Raw genomic sequence first — 22,654 nt, forward strand, 5'->3', positions numbered from 1 at the left:
GTAATTTTTAGGAGCAAGGAGGAAGCAGAACGAGGGAAAACGTATCGGGAAGTAATTATTTCGTTAACTAATTAAACTTCCAGTCCCCTCATCATGAGCATTTCAGAGTGCTTTGCGGCTAGTACGTAATTGCCAGTATTCAGGTGCAATTAACCAATTTAAACACGTAGCTTCTATAAATTACGTAGTGTAAAATGCTACACTCTATGGACAACCGACACAGGAAGAATTTGTAATCAAGCGCTGGAATCAAAGAATATAAGAAACATCTACGTAATTACCTGCCTACCTACTTACCTATCCACCAACCCATCAACCCGCACACCTACCCTACCTTTACACTCACCTACCTACCTATCTACCCCCATTCACCCACTTACTTATCTATCTATATACCTACCAAATTACCCGCCCTCACACTCACCGACCTATCTACCCAACCAATATACGTATACATAACATACCTATCCACCCACCTACCTACCTACTTACCTACTCAACCAACCTACCTACAAGATTTTTTTTCGCTTAGTGGGGGGTAGAGTCCAACTGGGTCCACTCGGCACGGCGGTCACTGATTGGCCTATTGTAATCTGCCCTGGGTGATTATGATGATAGTGAATTTAGTGGAATGATGATTGGCAGGGGAAACCGAAGTACTCGGAGGAAACCCGCCCTAGCGCCACTTTGTCCACCACAAATCCACTTCACCAGACCGGGGATCGGACCCGGGCCGCCGCGGTGGGAAGCCGGCGACTAACCGCTTGAGCTATGGCGCGGCCCTTACATACCTACAAACCTACCCCCACCCAACTCCTGAAAAGGACTTGCCATGCGGATACAAGAAATGCATGAATAACATCAGGGCCAATTTCCGGCATCTGCTTTAATATGGGTGTTTTATTTTTGTGTCTTTTTGGTTTCTTGGCTTGTCCTCTGTGCCATAGGTCCAAATGCACAGCGCGAGATGGCGCGAATAGCCTATGTTCTTCTCGCCCGATCGACTGAAGGATTTTCGAGAGGTTCTCAGAAGAATTTCCTCTCTTAATTGCTGCAAATCACTCATAATGGTACTGTATTTAAATACATTATTTTATATGCGGTAATTATCGTCGCTATAAGTAATTTTCAATGAGGTAATATTAATAATAATTTAAGATAAATTAATACCCAAAATTCGTATAATTTGTGTATTCATGGTTATGTAACTCAATTGTAGGGATAACATGCCTTATATTGGGCACAGTGGTCGCGCAGTCTAAGGCATGAGCTCTCTTCGCTCGCTCGAACACTGGGATCGTTGGTTCGAATCACACTAAAGGCATGCATGTCTGTGTGCGTTTATTCTGTTTGTACTGTTCTGTGTGTAGGTAGCGGCCTTGTGGCTGGCTGATCACTCGTCCAAGGAGTCCTACCAACTGTGCATAGGATTTAAGAAATGAAGAAGCGGCCAAGGTACAACAAAGGGCTGTAGAGCCATAAATAGACAGAGAGACAGAGAGGTAGATAGATAGATGAGACCCTTCTGCATCTCAGGCTGTAACCAATCTCTAAGTCAGCTGCAGCCATGTTTTCTCCAAAGTATGTACCTCAAGATTTTGTAAGAGTCCCTAAAATCTGTAATGAAAATCGATCCAATAGGGGCAAAGGCGTTTCACGTGAACAGATTACGAGAAACATGAATCATGAGAGCTGCTGTCACGACCGAGGTTCGAATCCAGCACCATCCGAATACAAATCTAGTGTTTTTCAGGGAGACTGCTCAGTTAAACATGAGCGGTAACCACCGTACTGCACAGCAATAAGAGTGGATGTTGGCTTTTCAGCTTAACGCACGAAGCGGAAATGGATTTCACGCCGGAACAAACAGCGCTCTTCCCTCACTGGAAAGCTTCGTGAACATATAAGGCTGGTGACTAAAGGACTTCTGATTATCCTGTTTCCTTATCGAATAAATGAATATAGGAATCATTTTATCAACTTTTATATTAATTAACAATAATTAACGTTCGCCTCAATTACTTTTATAATATTGTGACGTGGATGGTTCAACAGGAAGTAGGGGTCACGTGAACTCTGCGTTCTCACGAGTGACGTCACATACCCCACTCCTTCCATCATTACGCAACGCTCGGTAAACACCCTGTGACGTCACGCAACAGGCGAGTCCGTACAGCGACTATTGCTAGGCAATGCGTAGGTAGAAACACCTGACAACAATACCTGATATCTGTTGCCGAGCAGCAAATTGTTCTCTATGTTGTCCGTGCCGAGCCTAAATAAGGAGCAGCGAACACTATTCAGGAGCAGCCCGTGTGGAGGCGGGGTCGAATACCTCCACCGTGACCCTGCGAGTTGTAAGAGGCGACGAAAAGGGAAATCTCAAATCTGAGACAGTAAAATATGGTCTCGAGTCCCAAGGGACTCAGACCCGAGGAAGACTGCACTGGCAAGGGCCAGCAGCATATACGAAAGGCAGACCCGTCCTCTCGCCAGAGAGGTCGCCCCACAAAAACAAGCCCGTAAATGACAAACAGTAATAAATATCTGGTCATGAGCCCCAGATGGAGTTCGACACCAAGACTTACTGACTGAATGATGGTCAGTCGCAATGTGAATTGGACTTGGACTTTTCAGGAGTAGTGAGTAGTGAGTATTGAGTTACTATAGAATAACCAGAGAGTTACTAGGATCCAGCATGAGTTGAAGTGCAGCAGTCGCCGAGTTGAGTTGTATCGAGTGCATGGAAGTGACCACAGCAGAAGTAATTGTGATACTGCAGATGGCAGCACACTTGTGTAATTGTAAATTGTATAACTGTAAGAGCGAGTGGAATAAATTCGCTTGATCCAAAACGGCGTGAAGTTGTTTGTCGCGTGACACATACCCAACACGTGACAACATGTTATAATTGTTACTACAATTATTTGCACTTATATAAACTAGAATTCAATTATTATTATTATTATTATTATTATTTCTAAATACTTATACTTTATATCTCTCACTTCTCTACAGCAAGTTAGATTTGTGTTAATGAAATTATTATTATGAATATTATTATTACTACTACTATTTCTAGTACTACTACTATTACTTATCTTGTACTCTTCTGCAAGTATAATTAGAATGATCAAGTCAAGGAGGATGAGGTGGGCAGGGCATGTATCACGAATGGGGGAGACGAGGAATGCGTATAGGATATTGGTGGGAAAGCCAGAAGGAAAGAGACAACAGGGAAGACCAAGGTGTAGATGGGTGGACAATATTAGAATGGATGTTAGAGAGATAGGATGGGATGGTATGGATTGGATGGCTCTGGCTCAGGATAGGGACCAGTGGAGGGCTCTTATGAACACGGTGATGAACCTTGAGGTTACATTAAATGCTGGGAAATTCTTGAGTAGCTGCAGAATTGGCGGCTCCTCCAGAAGGGCTCAGCTCATAGTAAGTAAGTAAGTAAGTACTACTATTACTACTACTTTGTCTCATTTGCATTAATAGGTTTTTTCTCCAGTGCTTACCTTTCATTAATCTCTGACTTTATGATGTGTTTTGTCCATAATGCAATCACCTGTATCTACACTGTGCTGTGCCTGTAATCGGCCTTGTGGCTGTTGGCTAGGCACATAAATAATAAAGAATTGAACAGAATTTATCATCCTGCAATACTGCAACATATTGAGATGTAAAAGAACCACAGAACGTGAACAGATAACATTAATAAAAGGCTTTTTAGTTTTTCTCTGTTTCTCATTTTCTGAAGAAAATGTCATGTCAAGGGTAAATGACGCTTAAAAATGTAAAATGGGAACGTGTGGGCCCTTCTGGAAATGATAGTAGTGTCATTAGACTGCATTACGAAAATTACTGAAAAGGTGGGGTGCGGGGCAAGAATGCTCTGTGGGGGGATAGAACTGTGTCACGCTTTGCTGCCCGCTCGGAAAATGTGTCAAGGGGATCACTGGATGGAAAGTTTCTGGGACAGATTGTAATAAAAATGAAATTCCGTATTATGTATCAGCAGATGGTACCCTCACGTATTATTCAGAACAGTAAGCAGTGAAACTAGGGCTTCACGGATGCTCTATGCTACAAATTGGGAGTAACAGGAAAAGAGAAAGTCATACCCGGGCTTAATTACTTAAGCATCACTCCGTAAAGGTAAGAGAGCTTGGCACTAGATTGAGAAGAGTGGCCAGTTTCACGCCCTCGACTTTCAACGGATTACATGGCGTTATATCCCAGAAGATGAAACTCTTCCTAACCACCGCTGTGAGAACCCCTACATGGCGATCCTTGTGAACTGCTTTCCCTCCATCTGATTACTGTCATCCTATCCCTTACCTTGTATTCAATTTCACCACATGACCCTAATATAATCTAGTCAGCTACATAATTTCAACGCACATTTGACTTACATTTCAGTCCAAGTAAAGGACGTGAAAGGGGCGTGCAAGAAAAAGATATTTATGGAAAGAGATGCTTCGTTAGTTCCAATATCTACCGCATGAATCGCAACTGAAGCAGACATTTCTGTCTGGTTCGTTAGATTGTTTAACTCGCGTGTAACTGGGAGCCAGGGCAGGGAGAGGATTTTCCTGTCTGCCTTTCATTTGATTTTATCCACGTTCTAACATTTCTGAAGACAATATCATCGCATCTTTGCAAGCTTTGTTACTAACTGCGTCAATAAACACAAAGATAAATGGGAAACCTGTGAGGATATTTACAAATGTACAGTGGATTTTACTTTTATATTCGTTTATTAAGGAAAAATTCTTTCTGTTCAAAGGCAAATACGTTCATGTAAGAAGATAAGAAGGAATAATCATAGTTTCATTGGTGCGTTAATGTTTTGTATCTAAAATCGAACCCAGAAACATCCGGGATGACACAGACCCAGCTACTGAGGCAGATTATTATATATTTTCCTTTATTTTACCGCAGCCTTCTTCTCTACACCGGCTTCTAAAATTTTAAATGTCTTCTCCTTACTTACGCTCTCCCATCTCTTACTCCCACCCTTTCTTTCACCATCATCATCAAGAACTCTGCCGGCGTAGGCTTAAGTTCGGTACTCTCTTTAATCATAAAATTAACCCTTTTACTTGCCCCTCTTATATTCAACTTCCTCCACCTTCGTTTTCTGTTTCTTTAACTTCTTAATTAATTAATCAATCATTCATTCTTCCACGTGATCAAATTTTCTCTGACCTTTGGCCTATTCCTAATTCTTAATTACCTCCTCTAATACTCTGTGTCTAGTTCAGTTTTCAGTTTTACGATTCATCTATTTTAGATATAACATTTAAAAAAATAAGATGCGAGGATATATTGTTGTACAAAAAACTGGCCGCCTGTCACTTCTCACACCCTCGAACCCACTCCCTTGTCTGAAATTTTTCTTCTGCGCATTCAAGGTTACTCTTGGCCTTGTTCGAAGTTATGTGGCACTTGCTTTACCTACACCGTAATGAAGCTGGACTGCGCTTCTAACTAGTGTTACAAAGATAAAGCGCATTAGATCAATTACAGCTTTTTTACTTCCGTTTGTGTATTTATTGATTCCATGCGTACTCACTTTGATCATTTGTCCTAATTTCGATTATTTCTGTATTTTATTTATTTACGGCTGAGGTCTATTTAGTGCCGCCGTCAATATCTCAGGTTACACAAAATCGAATATTAGGATAAACTGTAAATAATGAACTGTAAAGGATATGGAAGGATGAGGAGATTGCCTAATCTAAGATACCACCCCAACATTTGTCTGAAGGGACAGAGTAAAACCACGGAGAATCTAAGCTAGAATAGTCAGTGTTCCGGACGAGATACGTAAAATGACCCTCCCGAATAAAAACCCAGAAGCTTTATCGCTTCAGCAATGTCAGTACATCCGCTTTGGAACACGTTTCGATATTACTCCTACCGACCAGGACTGGGTGCCCTACCTGTACTTTACCGTACGTCTGTGGCTAGGATTCTGGTTCTGCGTGCAAAACTCACCACCGATGACTCTACACGTCAGGATGACGTCATCTCCCTCGTTGTGGGGTCCCACAGTAGCGTTCAACTGACGCCCCCAGTGGTCAATGATCGTGGGCAGTGCGGGAGGAACTGGAACAAACGAATAAGGTTCTGTTAGTAATATTCTTACTTTAAACGAAAGGAACGTCGAAAGAATACAATAAATCATTTCAAGAAATTAAATAATAAAAATCGAATTTGATATTGATCATGGGATCCATCAGAAAGATTAATTTATCGGAGCATCCATTTCACTCATTAGAATATATTTTATGAAGTAATGAACACATAATTGGAAGGTCGTCTATAGTACAAGATTTTAATTGCATTTAATTGGATTACTTTCCGGACAAACCCTGTATTGAGAGTTGTGGGGAATGCAGAAAGTCGGAACCATTAAAGACATGATAGCAGCATGGATCAGAAACTACTACAAAACAATTGATTTAGTTCAGTCCAGTTGAGCCCAAGACAAGTACGTTACAGACAATACGTTTTGAACTGGTGCTGTAAAAAGCAGGTAAGTCTGTCCCCGTCATATCCTCTCTTGATGGTTCCTTCAACCCTCACCCCGCAAGTCTCACGATTTCGTCTATCCGTACGTTTCATTTTCGAATTTATTCAACATATTTCAGAATTATTCAGTACTGTGACTGCCAGAGTTCAGGCGGTTAGTTACTGGCTTCCCACAGCGACGACCCGAGTTCGATCCCAGGCCAGGCCATGTCGGATTTGTGGTGGACAAAGTGGCAGTGGAGCAGGTTTTATCAGAGTACTTGGGCTTCCCCTGCAAATTCTCATTCCACCGACTACTCCACTGCTGGTACAATAGGGCACTTAGTAGATGACGTACGAAATTCTCGCCCCACACCAAAACTGAAAAACGTACGACACAAATGCGTTATCATTCCTATTTTTATATGTTCTTTTATCTTTCTCTTTTTTCTTTGTTTTATATCCTTTCTCCTTCATTTCTTTCTTCATTTTATACCTTTTGCCTCTGTAGAGGGCTGGGAGAGCTCGACGAGTGGAAATGTACCAGAAGACTTCCTGCAAAGAACATGTAACAGCAGCAAGAACTAGGGCTGGACTATTTATGTGATTGCTGATGACGCTGCAGCATATATCATTTAATTGATTTCCTAAACGGTTACGCGGAAATAAGCGGCGGCCTATGGGAATTCAATATTCATACTGTTAACTATTATCTTGCAATTACTGATGCAATTTTAACTGCATGTGTGCACGTTCAAATTGATACTAATGGCGTGACATGATATCTGAATTAATACTGCGTAAATGCGAGTCTCCATAAACCGGTTTACATTTAAAACCAGTCGGCTAGAACCAACAAACTATGAGGGCTAGCACGTTGCAACTGAAATTTGTAGCGCGCTATAAGCCAATCAGATTTTTGGACTAAATACGTAAAATTCTCCATGAAACGAAAAAATGTCTCCTGAAATTCAAGATTAAGTAAAATCAAGCAAATTATAAAGTAGCAGAAGAATATAAAACTAAAACTGAACATCGCTGAAAGTGAACATTTGTTTCAAATTGTCATGATTTAGTGTGACTACACACGGGATTCGAATTGGTGACCAGATTTATTGCACACTCACACAACTCCTTACTACACTTCACAAATCACTATAGGACACGATAGGTCTTTTCAGTCTGTTACAGTCTTCACTAACCGTTGCTTGGTAACTGCTTCCAACATTGGACGTTCACTTTCCTGAGGGTTCCTGAGTGGTCCCCAGCCATAGCTACTAGCTTCTAGCAACAACAGCTTATAGCGACTGAATCGTGGCAGCTCTCTGAGTCTGTGTCTGAGACCGACTGACCGGCGGTCAGTCGGCCAGTCTGTCTTAGCATGAAGCACCCATCTGGGGCTTGCGACCAGATCTTTATTACTGTCAGACAGTTGCGGCTTTGTTGATGTGGGGCGCTTTCTCTGAAGAGAGGAGGGGTCTATCGTTTACAATTTATATTGGTCCTCGCCAGCACAGTCATTCTCGGGTCCGAGTCCCACTTGCTGATGTGGGGCGCTTTCTCTGAAGAGAGGAGGGGTCTATCGTTTACAATTTATATTGGCCCTCGCCAGTACAGTCATTCTCGGGTCCGAGTCCCACTTGTTGATGTGGGGCGCTTTCTCTGAAGAGAGGTCTATCGTTTACAATTTCCATTGGGCCTCGCCAGCACAGTCATTCTCGGGTCCGAGTCCCACTTGTTGATGTGGGGCGTTTTCTCTGAAGAGGAGGGGTCTATCGTTTATACTTTCTATTGGTCAACGTATATTCATTAAGGATAACATAAAGCCAGCTAGTAGCTATACTGAAAATGTGGCGAACTTAAAATATTTGCGAACGAAAGTAACAAATTAAAATTTGATTCACGAGGATATTTGAGTTCAGATTAAATTCGGACAGTACTTGCTACTATTAAGCTCAGAAACTTTTGCCTTCTTGTATTAAGATTAAAACATACAAAATTATAATTTTGCCTGTGGATCGGTATGGGTGTGAAACTTGGTCTCCGACATTAAGGGAGGAACATAGACTGAGGGTGTTTGAGAACAGGGTGCTAGGGAGAACATTTCGGCCGAAGAGAGATGAAGTGAAAGGGGGGGGTTGAGAAAACTGCATAATGAGGAGTTTCGTAACTTCATTCTTCGCCAAACATAACGATAATGATCACATCATGGAATATTACGAGTATATGGGCAGGCATGTAGCGCGCATGGGAAAATAATTCATACAAATTTTTGGTGGGTAAGCCGGAAGGAAAGAGACAACTATGAATTCCTAAACGTAGATGGGAAATATTAAAGCGAATCCCAAATAGGACGGAGTGGAATGGATTGGAATTCATCTGGCTCAGGATGGAAATCATTGGCGGCGTTTTGTATAGACGGTAACGAACCTTACGGTTCCATAAACAGTTACATTCTTGAGTTACTGAGCGACTGGTGGTTTCTCAAGGACTAGATTCCAATTAGTTACTTACGTCGTTAATTGGTCAATTAGTTAGTTAGTTAGTTAGTTACTGAATTATTAAAGAAACTTCTAGTTGTTACGACCTAAGGGTCTTATCTTTACTACAAATTCCTGTCTCATTTTGTCACAGCCCAGCTCTATAAGATCCCTACAATAAATTATCACTACCAAAATCATCATCATCATGATCGTTGTTGTGAGAACCTAATGACTAACGTTCCTTTCACAGTGCAAGCTACAATTTTAATGACGTGTATCTCTGGAACTGTTAACGACACGACCATGTGGGTGGTCTCATGTAACAGTTTTGAGGGACGTCCTGAGTGTCTGTGAGAGGGCTGAGAATGCGCCAACACGTCAGTATGCATTTTTAATCATCACCAGGAGAAGGCGAGCATGACAAGAAATGACGGACATGTGTAAGAATATTAATGAAAATTTGCAGGAAACAATTTATCTAGCCTTCAGCACCAGTGTTATTGATTGCTTTGATGAGATAATTAACAACGATTGATTAATTTAGATTTTGGAAACCAGCCAACTGGTCCTCAGATATGGGTTCTGTTTTACAAACAAGTTGTTTCATCGCTGGTTCCGAAAGGAGGGTGTATGTGTGTGGGTTTGAAGTGACACTAACCCAGTGTTTGGGTTACGTTCTGTTCAGCACTGCAGTAACTTCACTACTTATATTGCTACACAGCTCGAAGGTTCAATATTTCTATTAGGTAATATGAATTTGGCCGGTCACGGTAGCCGAGCGGTCTAAGGCATGCACTGTCTTCGCTCGCTCGGAAGGCGGGATCGTGGGTTCGAATCCCACTCAGGGCATGGATGTTTGTGTGCGTTTTTCTGCGTTTGTCTACAGGTAGAGGCCTTTCGATGAGCTGATAACTCGCCCAAGGAGTCCTACCGAATGTGTAAGGTTTAGAAAAACCGAAGTGAACGGAGTTCATTGAGGTAGGCCTAGGCCCACTGGGGCTGTAATGCCAAGGAATAAAAAAAAATATATGAATTTGAGACTCTGCAATCCTCAGAACATAAGAACGGTAATAATACTGTTTTCATTAACAACGTGTTTCAAGGTTTAAAATAAGTGCAATTTTATTCGTTTCTTTAGCAGAACTTGTGTATTGACACGCTATAGGTTAATTGTCTATTATATTTCGATCTTTCGGTCACCATCAGGCACCCACATTCACTGTTGGCAGAACTGCTCACGTCTTATATTGGCCGATGTTTACAGTAGGTTATTTTGTGTTGTCGGATTGACATACTGGGATGCGTCACCATAAATGTTCTTGTTAAATTGTTAAAATTTGTTGAAATCTAGAGTGCCCTTTTAATGAAAGTTTTATTCTTTCCTTAAGTATATTTCTTTTAATTTAGTTCAACATTTTAAGAAGGGTATATATGGTTGCATTACACGCCACTGTATCAAAACGGCAACACAAAATGTCCCTGCTGGAAACAGTGGCCAATGTAAGGAGTGAGATTTGCAGACAACTGTGAATGTGCATAATTGATGATGACCGAAAGACCGATAATCAATGGACAATACAATTATACAGAAGTCGTGAAGACGGAAATAAATACAAATTGGAAATACAACGTGATGTTTCGATAAAATATTTATTTCCTCTATCCGAGTCGCACCGCACCTACCTAATTTCTTTACCCTGACAGAATTATTTGACCCACATACTTGTATGCCGTGCCATAACTCAGGCGATTAGTAGCCGGGTTCGAGCCCAGGACAGGTCATGTGGGATTTGTGGTGGACAAAGTGGAACCGACTGCTCCACACTCGTCGTCCCTCATAATTCATCAGAGGCAGACGTCATTGGGCTGCACTCCTAAGTTTATCTAAATTTATCAGTCTTTCATTTTGGTTCGATAAATCTTTGATAATAATAAAGGGCCACATTACGCCGTTCTTGCTAATGAAGTTATAATATTTCGCTTCTGAAATAAACAATTTGTGGTGAGTGAAATCGTGTCGTTGATTTCTAGCAGTGGACTGGCTTTAAGTGTGCAGTTTTCTGTTGCCTCAGTTATTACCGTAACACGATCCTGATAAGAGTCAAGTGGGCTACTGAAGCCGGAAAATAAGTACAAAGACAGAAAGGGGCGGTTACACCACTAAAATACCCCCCCCCCAAAAAATTTAAAAAATTAGAAAAGAAAAATAAAATTACACAATATGAAGNATTACAAAATATGAAGTTAATTCCTCATATGGATTGAAGGTTCCGTTGTTTAGTACATCACTTGAATCCACGTTGTTTTCAGCCTCTCATGATGTCGATGTTACTCTCCCGCAGTTGTGTTGTGTTGTGTTGTACACGTATGTATTATGGACCTGGGGGNTCTGTTGCCTCAGTTATTACCGTAACACGATCCTGATAAGAGTCAAGTGGGCTACTGAAGCCGGAAAATAAGTACAAAGACAGAAAGGGGCGGTTACACCACTAAAATACCCCCCCCCCAAAAAATTTAAAAAATTAGAAAAGAAAAATAAAATTACACAATATGAAGTTAATTCCTCATATGGATTGAAGGTTCCGTTGTTTAGTACATCACTTGAATCCACGTTGTTTTCAGCCTCTCATGATGTCGATGTTACTCTCCCGCAGTTGTGTTGTGTTGTGTTGTACACGTATGTATTATGGACCTGGGGGCTGCTTCAGTGGGTTAATTTGTATGCTAAATAACGTCTTCGATATGGGTCGTAATGTATTGTTATCTCAATATGTAGAAGCCTTCCATTTGTATGGGCGTTGTGTGTGTCTTGGCTTGATCCGACCATAGTTGTGACAGAAAACAGGATGCACACTATAAAAATAAAAATATCTTTCCAATTCATTATGCCACCCTTTTGCGCTATATAGCCTAGCCACTGATATCGTCGTAAAACAAATCATGAAAGGAAGTACTAGGTTTAAACAACGTTACAGGGAGACACTCAGTTGATATACTGTGGCATGTAGATCCATTGCTAGGCAACGAACACGGCCGTTGCTAGGCAATTGCTGAGTAGCAATCAAGTGGGAACCGCAACAGACATGAAAGAAACAATTGTACAGCAACAGAGGAACGGTGTTTTCTGTGCGGTCCGTGCCGAAATGTTATAAGTAGGACAATTAGTGAGGAGTGAGGCAGTCAGTTAATTGAGTGGAGTGAGTTTGTTGGTGAGTGATTCAGTCAGAGAAGCGCTGAGGTTTAGTCGTTGTGAGTATTGATGTTTGAAGCTGTTATCTTGGACACGGGGACAGTTCGGGAAACCAGAGGAAGAGGAACATCTGCCGTTGGAAGCCGTTACCAGGAGACTGGTGAAGAGACAGCAGGGTGGGAAGACTTAAGTTTATGATCTAGTGAACTGTAAAGTGTGTGAATTAGTGAAACGTTTATAATTACTTGTACTCACGGATCTGTAAGAGTTCAGTAAATCCAATTACCAATCTAAACCACTCATACACTTGATACTACGAGCAAAGTGCGGATAAAACCGGGGCTGGCCAATCAAGTGTAAGAGAGAAAGACTGTGCGTTCTCGTTACAGTTAGCCAGTCCCGGATAAGAAGAAGAGGCAACCTGAAGAAGAATCACATATGGAACCAGCAGACGTAGAGTAATTAGTAGCAGTTCGAGGTTCATGCTACCGGGTACGAGTGATGGCCGGGGATCAGACTGACGTTTGGAGAGCTAGAAAAATGTAATGACCAAAGAGCTCTGCAACGTCAAGCATCTATATCCATTACATAAAGCCAGTTAGACAGAGGCAAGAGACGAAGACGTCAGAAAGGGGAGAGAAATTTTGGTTTATTTCAGTTTCCGGTTTTTAATTAAGAGCTGTCATGCTTGTAGGAGGGGGTGGATTGTATTAGAGATGGAGGTTGTGTGTGTGGAGCACACAGAATACACGAATGTGTCTGCCATTACGGCAAGCAGGGATTGGCACTGGACCACACTGACGTATTGGCTCTAGGTTACAGACCACGCAAAATGGGGAATCCCTAGTGTAAATACCCTCCCTCCCCCTCTCATACGATGTGGAACCTGGATTTAAGGAGAGGGGGAAAGATATTTTAGTAAAAGCGAGAGAGAATCCAGGTGCACACCGGATCAATGTGACCTTATCGACTGAGGTCAGGTGAATATATACACCCCACTACCTTCCCGTTTGTATTCAAGTTTTGGAATCACCCGCTATATGGCATACGTCATACATATGAGTGGGGAGAGCAAAAGTGGCGTAACGAGATTCTCCGGTAGAAAATGGGCTGCTTCCGGATTCGGTCACACCATTCCGAAATGTCCATTAATAAACACTGAAGAGAAAAATGTGGCAACAGTACTCCAGAGAGTAATCTTGAAGCCCACATTTCATGTCTCCGGCGGTTTACTGACTCAGCACATTCCGTGACATTTCTCAGTAGTTCGAGAAAAATGACTCAAGGTTACTCTGAAACAAGACGTGAAGGGCTCCCCCTGTATGTTTGTATTTTCACCTCACCTAACGTCATATAATCCAAGCTGTTTATAAGGAGGCGTTAAGTAACATAAACATTATAAAAAGATAAAACAGTTCCATCCAATGTGGCTGGTGGGGATTTTCNTGTAATTTACTATGCAGTTATATAACAATGATAAAAATATGAAACAAATTTAAACTCTACCAAATTAGATGTTTACGTGGTATTGTCAAGGGGCATCAGAAATTTGCGAATACTTCATGCAACTTTCCTTTCAGATCCCTCCCTCCTTGCTATCCCTACTGTGCTCCTATTGCTCCTAAAAGCAACAAGGAAGCACGGCAGACAGTTCCGGTCTATTAAACTAAATTAAACTAAACTTGATAGGCCTTCAACACTCCCGCTTCCTATTGGGGATGTCGAAGCAAGCTGCTGCAATAAAACACATGTAGAGAAACATTTGTTTTAAACAAATGGATGACACCTTTTGTGAGGTGGAATATAATTTCACAAGTAATGAAAATATTTTAATAGAAAATTTTAATGTATTTTATTTTATTAAGTGGACTACAGCGTGTGATTTTAGCGCATATTAATGCAGTGTAGCAGTTTTAATATATTAAGACACCTGAAGATGGCCATCTAGGACCGAAACATATTGTGTTAAAAGTATAAGTAGAAGGAAAAAGAACAAATTATTGCATTATTGACGTACTGTGTTATACATAGACTTTTTTTCTATTATTCTCATCCATCGCGCCGCAAAACGATCGCTTGATGCATTACATAGTTGCTTAGCAACGGAAGAACATTGATCGCTTTTGTATCATACAAAGCAGTTACTGACGCAGATCAACCAGATCAGGTAAGAGAAAACAAGAAGTTCTGGGAAGAACTAATCACCTACGTTCCTTTGATACGGCACGGACCGTATAGCAAACTACGTCTCCAATAATTCTTCCTTTGTTGGGTGTGTAATCGTTGCCGCAGTAAAGTTTTGCCGAGCCGTTGCCTAGCAACAATACGGGAATACGCGTATAGATACATAAGACTAATGGGATGGATGTATAGAGTAAGCCGTTCAGATGCTATGACATACTTACCGAGTTTTATAGAGACTGGTTCAGCCATTTGAAACTTAATCGGGGGGTACACACAGACAGACACATCGAAAGGAAAATAGTCCAGCAACTGGAGAAACGAAATAATTTTGAATAAACTCCGGCTGAAATGGAGAATATGTTATCGTCAGTTAGTGGCGCAGACGCTTGCATCATCATTACAAAATTGCTAGATCATATTGTCATGATTTAGGGGTGACTCTATAGACGGGGTATGAATTTGTGAATGAATTTATTGACCACATATTCACAATTAGAGCGCTATCGCTGATCTCCACACTGTACAAATTACCACAGCACCCGATAAGCCTTTATCCAGCATGGTCTGTCATCAGCTGTTCCCTGGAATCGGCTTCTAACAGTAGAGATTCGTCAGCTTCACGAGCTCAGGTTCTCTCTTCACAGCCTTCCGTGTAGAAATTAACTACTGCCAACTTCTAGGTTGGCGGCCATTTCACAGCAGTCTCCTAGTCTTCTCTTCATAGGTTGGCTTTCAACTCATTAGGTAGCCCTTTGCACGGACCGAGAAGAAAACATCGTTTTCAACAGTAAGTCTATTATTTTAGAGGCGTGTTTACGGCGTTCTTGCATAGCAACGGCGGTCTCGTTGTTTATTTCGAAGTCTTTGCCTAGCAACGAGTCTATAAGCCACAACATTTTCAACACATTCGTATTTTCAATACAAATACGCCAACGGAATATTCCAATATATTAATAGCACAGGACTTCCGCCCCCCCCCCCTAAGATTGCTTATACGGGGTACCACGTACCGGGATTCACAGAGCAGACGAACTTTACAATAAATTATAAACATTAAATCAGACGATTTTTAAACATATTACATAGTTACACTTAAAAATTATTAAAAATATGGCCTTAAGAATTACAGCCGGCGTAAGTTAAGTTGCCTAATTGAAGAACCTCAGAATGATAAAGACGTTGAGGTATGCGTTTAAATATATTTATGAGAAAAGTCACTCTTCCATGCAGACAGATACATGCGGAGCCCAAAATCCTGGAAGGAGGTGGAGCCATTTTCTCATAAAGCTGACATAAGATTGACTGTTCATATTAACTATATCCAAGTCTGTAATAATAATATTTCGTGCCCCTCCTCTTTAGGCCTGCCTGGGTTTAGGATAAATAGCCCCATTTGAATGGCGACACAGAAGTCTTATTTTGGAAAGGAAGAGGAGACATACCCCATGAATAATAAGCACATCTCACCAACCTCAAGGATAAGCCCCTTTAATTTATCTGACGCTTGATAAATGACTTATTCCAAAAATTCTTTAAATTTCCAGCGGAGAGGAATGTTCTATATTTAATGTAAGTAGCTTAGCATAGCTACTGTAGTCGTGAAACTCTTAAATGACCAGTAATTATTGACATAATTATTTTTTTTTCCTTGGCACTAAAGCCCCAGTGGGCCTAGGCCTACCTCCATGAACTTCTCCGTTCACTTTTCGGTTTTTCTAGATCATACATGTTCGGTAGGACTCCTTGGGCGGGTGATCAGCTCGTCGCAAGGCCTCTACCTGTACACAAACACAGAAAAACGCACACACACAAACTAAATATCCATGCCCTGAGTGGGATTCGAACCCACGATCCCGGTTTCCAAGTGAGCGAAGACAGTACATGCCTTAGACCGCTCGGCTACCGTGACCGGCAGTGTATAAGAATAATATATAAGAATTCAATTCGTACCTCACAGGAAACAGATCGAACCCACGATCCCGGTTTCCAAGCGAGCGAAGACAGTACATGCCTTAGACCGCTCGGCTACCGTAACCGGCAGTGTATAAGAATAATATATAAGAATTCAGTTCGTACCTCACAGGAAACAGACCGAACCCACGATCCCGGTTTCCAAGCGAGCGAAGACACGCTTACACGCCGGCCGCCTTTAACCCCTGAAAAATTCCTGGTACTCATTTCTGTTAGAGTCTGAGTCGACCTCAGGGCCACAGTGCGGCTAGAAGGATTAGGTTAATTGAAAAATCCAATGACCACAACGGGAATAGAGCCTACGACCTACCGGTTTGTAGCATAGTGCCTCAACCAATTACTCTAGTGCGTGTCTTCTTCATTTGAACGTACGATATTAAATTTGAAAGAAACAGATAAAATAATTTAGATTTTCTTTTTACGAGTCCAGACGAAAAGACACTTCTTCCTGTATTTGTGTTCACTGCGTGCAAGGAACTACATGTAACTTTGTACTTCCTCGAATATGAACATGTGTATTCAGAAACAGCAGAACTGCAAAAGCGACTCATGTAACAGCACACGGACAAATTTCTTACGAAGTAAATGGTCCTGAGACTTAAATCAAGGAGTGGATTCATAATTATAATTACTAATGAATTAAGCGTAGATTAAATTGGGGGAGTTTGTTATAGCCCTATTCAGTATGTTTTGTCTTCTGTCTCTACTCTAAACACGTAAAGAATAAAATACATAAATGAAATAAAAATTGCAAGATATAGTCTTGTTTTATGTGGGTGTGAAAAGCAGTTCACGTGCGGGAATTTGTTTATGATTTGTCAGCAGTAGGCTACAGTTATCATCTCCATTAGTCATTTGTTCTCAGTGAGTAGTATGTTCCGTCATGGCGCGGTATAATTTAGAGCAACGTGTATTCCTGTGCAACACCTATGTGAATTAGGGATCTACTAGAAAGTGCCGGTGAATATTTCGACGTAAATTTCGTGATGATGGAGTTCCTAGCAAAGAAACAATTCATAATTCAGTGAACAAACTTAGATCAACAGGATTCCTACGTAGGCCGCACACCGGCATGCGTCAAGACATGTAACATGTCTGCGACATGACTCAAAGAAAGGAGCACAGTTGAAACGAATGAGTTCATGAAAACCGGCACACACCGATGAGAGTCATGATGGTGACGTCATGACTCACACCGGTGTGCGGCGCCTGAGTCCACTTGCTGTGTATCACAAGCAATGGGACAAGATAGGATGATACCGTCGGACTGACAGACTTTCATTACAAATTATAAAAAAAGGGGTAAATATTGTTTGCGGTTATTAGAATCATTATTATTATTTTTATCTTGTTTACACAATACAGAATGACGAACATATTTAAAATAATTTAGTTATTTTTCTAGTGAATCCATAAATATTCTACACATTCAATTAGCACATATAAAAACCGTATTCATTGTAATCAAAATAAGTAACATTTTCTTCGGTATCAAATAACCTATTATTATTGTAATTATTATATTTTACATACGTTCTCGCATTAACTCATTAAAATATGTAGGGCATCTGTTATCACCATGCTAATAACTAGTTTGTTAGTAAGTACAATTTTATATATCTTATCCATGAAACATTTAATGAATGTCTAAACTTATTACATTTGTGCGTATTCTGAGCTAGGCAAAGGAACGCACTTCTGCTGTGGGACAGATGTCAAATTCAAGTGTCTTTATAGAACATATCTTGAACTATTAGACCTCTTACTAAGTAAATAAATATAAGTTCTCCAATTGTAAGTAGTTTAATAGAAGGAAGTAAGAGATGTGTGGCCGCGCCATAGCTCAAGCAGTTAGACGCTGGCATCCCACCGCGGCGGTCCGGGTTCCAGCCCGGGTCTGGTCAAGTGGGATTTGTGGTGGACAAAGTGGCGCTGGGGCAGGTTTTCTCCGAGTACTTCGGTTTCCCCTTCCGATCTTCATTCCACCAAATTCTCCATCATCATAATCACCCGGGGCAGGTACAATAGGCCAATTAGTGGCCGACGTGCCGAGTGGATCCAGCTGGACTCCACCCCCCACTATGCGAAATAAAAAAAAAGTAAGAGTTGTACACGTTTCGGTCACTAAGGGCCAACATCAGAATATATACCCAATACAACAAGGGAACTACCTTATACATGGGTCGGATAAAAAGTAATGGCAACACCTCTATAGTTCTGAAATGACTTTATTACCTGAGGTAAATACACTTACATTCCTTCAATATAATCCCCCCCCCCCGTGTTTACCAATTTCTGCCAAATTTGTGGAAGGCGTCGTACACCATCAGCGCGTCCACTTCTGTTGATGTCCAGCAGTGACCGCCGTACAGCACGAATAATCTCCTCTCTTGTGTTGTAACGTGTCCCTCGCTGTGGTTCTTTCATTTTGGCAAAGAGATCATAATCGCACGGGCTCATATCGGGTGAGTATGGCGGATGTTGCAGTATCTCCCATCGCCAGCGGCGTAGGAGATCCTTGACAGCGACAGCAGTCTGAGCCCTTGCATGTTCATGAAGGATGATGGGGTTCGTTGCCAACAAGTGTCGTCGCTTTCTCCTGAGTGCTGGACGAAGATTCTTACGCAGGAAATTGCAGTAGTAGGCAGCGTTTACTCTCTGTCATTGAGGTACAGTGTGGTGCAGTATCACTCCATCAATGTCATATGCCACAATGAAACATCGCCTTCACATTACTCTGTGTAGGGCGCACTTTCTTTGGACGAGGAGAGCCAGGATGCTTCCATTCGTTTGATTGTCGCTTCAAGTGCGGTTCGTATAAGCGAGCCCAAGTTTCGTTCAGAGTGACGTACCTTCCAGGGAAGTCGTCACCTTCCCTCTGGTACCGGTCTAACAAGTCCTGTGCAACTGCATAACGTTCACACTGTTGCACCTTGGACATTGTACGGGGTACCCAACGCGCTGCAATTTTGCGGTAACCAAGAATATCGTGCAGAATGTGGAGCACGGTTTTGTGACATACGCCTACCTCAGCAGCTAACTCACACATAGCCCATCGAAATCGACATCCAGCAAAGAAGCGAGAAGCTGAACTGTGTGGTTGTCAACGTGGGTTCATCCTGAACGGCATCCCTCCCTTCAGGGAACAATTTCACCCACCGTGCCACAGTGCGATATGGCAAAGCAGCATCACCACGTGCTTCTCGTAGTCCCTGATAGTTTTGTGCACTACGGCCTCGTGCAACTTCAATTTTTATTCAGGAGCGTTGTTCTTGTTTCGTAAACATGTTGTTAGGGCGCTTGAACTGGGCTCCTGCACTTCAAGACGATGCACAATGCAACTCAATGAAACACAACCATAGCCACTCACTGCACTACTTCAAATGAACTTCTGCTATCAGCTACAGACGGCGCTAGTGCCACCTGACACACATATTTAATAAATCCAGCCATCCAGTCAAAACCGCGTTATTATTGGTGACGACCATAAACACGTGACAATATTAAAAGTAATTGGTTAAAACACTTAAATGAATTTAAATGCCTGGTTCAGTAGTTGTAAGAATGTAAAGACGGCCTTCTTTACTGCTGTTGTTTATGCAGAATATTCTGTTGACTGTTGTACTCTGGACCGTACGTCCGCCTCTGTGATGCTGTTTTGCGTAACGCAGTGAAGTACTCGGTAATGGGTGGCAGAAGCCGTGGTGGATTCCTACTAAACCAGTTACATTCTACATTTACAAATCATAATGAACTAAAAAGCCATTATAGCATTGAATTATACGAAATAACATTTAAACATCAGCATTACACGTCACTTTCACATAAAGAACATTATGTTAACACGATATTATAACGAAATTTTCAGTATTATTCATCAGAAACCCACAAAAAATTAACGAGATCAAATACTTTTCATTATAATTACCTCCACATATCAAAGACTGCCAAAAACAAAGGGACGAAAACCATTTATTTTACAGCGCATATGCAAGACACGCCCATGTAAAAAACGTGTCTACGCTTGCGTGTAGGTAAGCAAGTTCGGTGAAGATAATTGTTTGAATCAAATGCCAATGGCAATTCCATCATCATGCATGTAGAGGCATGGAATATGAAGCGAGCAAATAAGCGGTATCCCGTATGTTTGGAGGAATTATTTGTCTACGCCCCAAGCAATTATCTGATCCTATACTACGCGCACAAACCCTCAACTGTCAACAAACTGGCCTACGGAAGAGCTAAACGTAAGGGACAGGGGTACTGACGACTGGAATCATTAAGAGAATGAAATAATTCGCTTCGTTTATTAACGTACTTGACAACGGCTGAAAACCATTTCCAGACAAGCATTGAAAAAAGAAAAATACATTAATATAGAAGATTTAAACAGAGATGTACAGATTTGTTCAACGCGTTGCCAAGCAACAGCTCTGTAAACAAGGTCCAACACGCAACAATAGATGCGGCTGTGTTTTCTGTTGTCCGCGTCTAGCAGCGGTGGAATAACAGGGTTATGCAACCAGTTTCTAAGCAACGGCTGGGTAAACAGACTTCCGCGTAAGCGGTGATGTTATCAACAATAGAGACAGTGTTTTCCGTGTGGTCTGTGCTGAGTGATTGCAAGAGAAGTAAATGCAGTGACAGAGTTAGTTCAGGTGCAGTTACGAGTCAGCCGTGAGCTGGCGGAGTGAGTCCAGAAGAATTTTTAGTTCCGAGGTTCCAGACTGATTTAAGACGAAATAGCAAGAAGACTTCATAGAGAATCGAAGTGTGAGTTCCTGTGTTGAGAGCCGTTGCCCGGAGACGACTAGTGAAGACTGCGAATCCTAGTGCGTGTATAACGGTGAATTTTAAATGTTGTAAATCAACGATAGCGCTGTATTAATTGTGATTAAGAGAACTTGTAACCCAGGTGTAATAAATCCAATCATCTGGACTAGAACCCGTTATTTTCGTCACGCGTACCACCCGATATGTTAACAATATTGTATTAAAACTATTCATATACTACAAAAAAGCCTAATGAAAGGTGCATAGTGTCTGGTGATTTAAATATTATAATAGGTAACAGTAATAATTTAAAAGCAATTTATTTCTAGATGTATGTTATTAAAGATGTTATAAGTCATAACGTAACATATGTATTTCGTAGAAAAAATAATATAGTTTATGAAAATGTAAGAACTCGTACATGATAATTATATACATGTGTATTTTGACCAAAGATAATAATTTCAATATTACTAATGATATGCTGTAAATCCATTTGTCAGGCAATAACAATAACATACTGTAGCCACAACAATCGGAAGCTTTCAACATTATTTACAAAAATTTCTGTAACAAAGAAAGTAACATCATGCGAATATGACCCGAAAGTCCTACACAATTTATACTAAAACCGGCCATTGGCCATGTTCCTGAGCCAGATGTATCCACTCTCAATTTTCGATTCTTAGAATATACTTCCCTTAGTCTTTTCATCTCATCTACTTCTTGATTTTCCAAGTGACTATTTTGGATGTTGCTTCCTCCTGTGACTAATAATGTAGATTCGCAGCACCAAATTTAATAAAAATTTATTCAGTATCACTGAAAGAGGATCACGCTTACATACAGCCCTTAATACTCTCACGCATATGGCGTGACTGTAGACGGGATTCGAATTGGTAATCGGATTAAACCCGTACAGATCCGTGACAAGTAATTATAACTTTTCATTAATTCACACACTGTGTAGTTGATTACAGCACACAGTCTGTTGTGTCTCCACCAGTTTTCTGGTAGCGGCTTCCAACAATGGACGTTCCCCCTCATCTGGGTTCTCGAACCGTCCCCAGCCTCAGCTACCAGCTTCAAAGAGCAACAGCTCACAAGGACTGAACCGTAGAAGTCATCTAACTCGTCAACCAACAAACAACTCAACTCTCTGCAGCTTCTAGCTTGTCCTGCTTATAGCATTTCGGCATGGACCGCACAGAAAACACTGTTCTTCTCTTGCTGTGCAATTACTATGTTCGTGTCTTTTAGTGTGCCCACGTGATCGCTACTCTGCCATTCCCAATCAACGGACGCTCTTTGCAGAGCCATTACTTAGCAACGGCTGTTATATAGTTGTTTATTTCGTGGTTATTACGTAGCAACGGGTCTACATGCCACAATACTTTCATTTAATATACATTGTTGATAGAACACGTAAGTTAATTATGTATATGTTTTCCTTTCTTGGTTTCTAATTGCATTAATGTGAAAATGTGAAATTGGACATGCGAAATGTACAGAAGCTTTTGAAAAATAT

The 22,654-nt window shown here is 41.2% G+C and overlaps 1 protein-coding gene across 2 annotated transcripts in view; it reads right to left on the bottom strand.

Moving 5' to 3' along the window:
- Positions 1 to 22,654, bottom strand: part of LOC111866745 (nephrin) — a 521,921-nt gene that overhangs the window by 190,766 nt on the left and 308,501 nt on the right. For both annotated transcript variants that reach the window (XM_023855971.2, XM_023855970.2), the window contains exon 4: positions 6,010 to 6,120. In XM_023855971.2, coding sequence (XP_023711739.1) covers positions 6,010 to 6,120 — 111 coding nt within the window. The remainder of the gene's footprint in view (positions 1 to 6,009; positions 6,121 to 22,654) is intronic.

Source organism: Cryptotermes secundus, unplaced genomic scaffold (genome assembly GCF_002891405.2).
Source record: "Cryptotermes secundus unplaced genomic scaffold, Csec_1.0 scaffold213, whole genome shotgun sequence".
NCBI lineage: Eukaryota > Metazoa > Arthropoda > Insecta > Blattodea > Kalotermitidae > Cryptotermes > Cryptotermes secundus.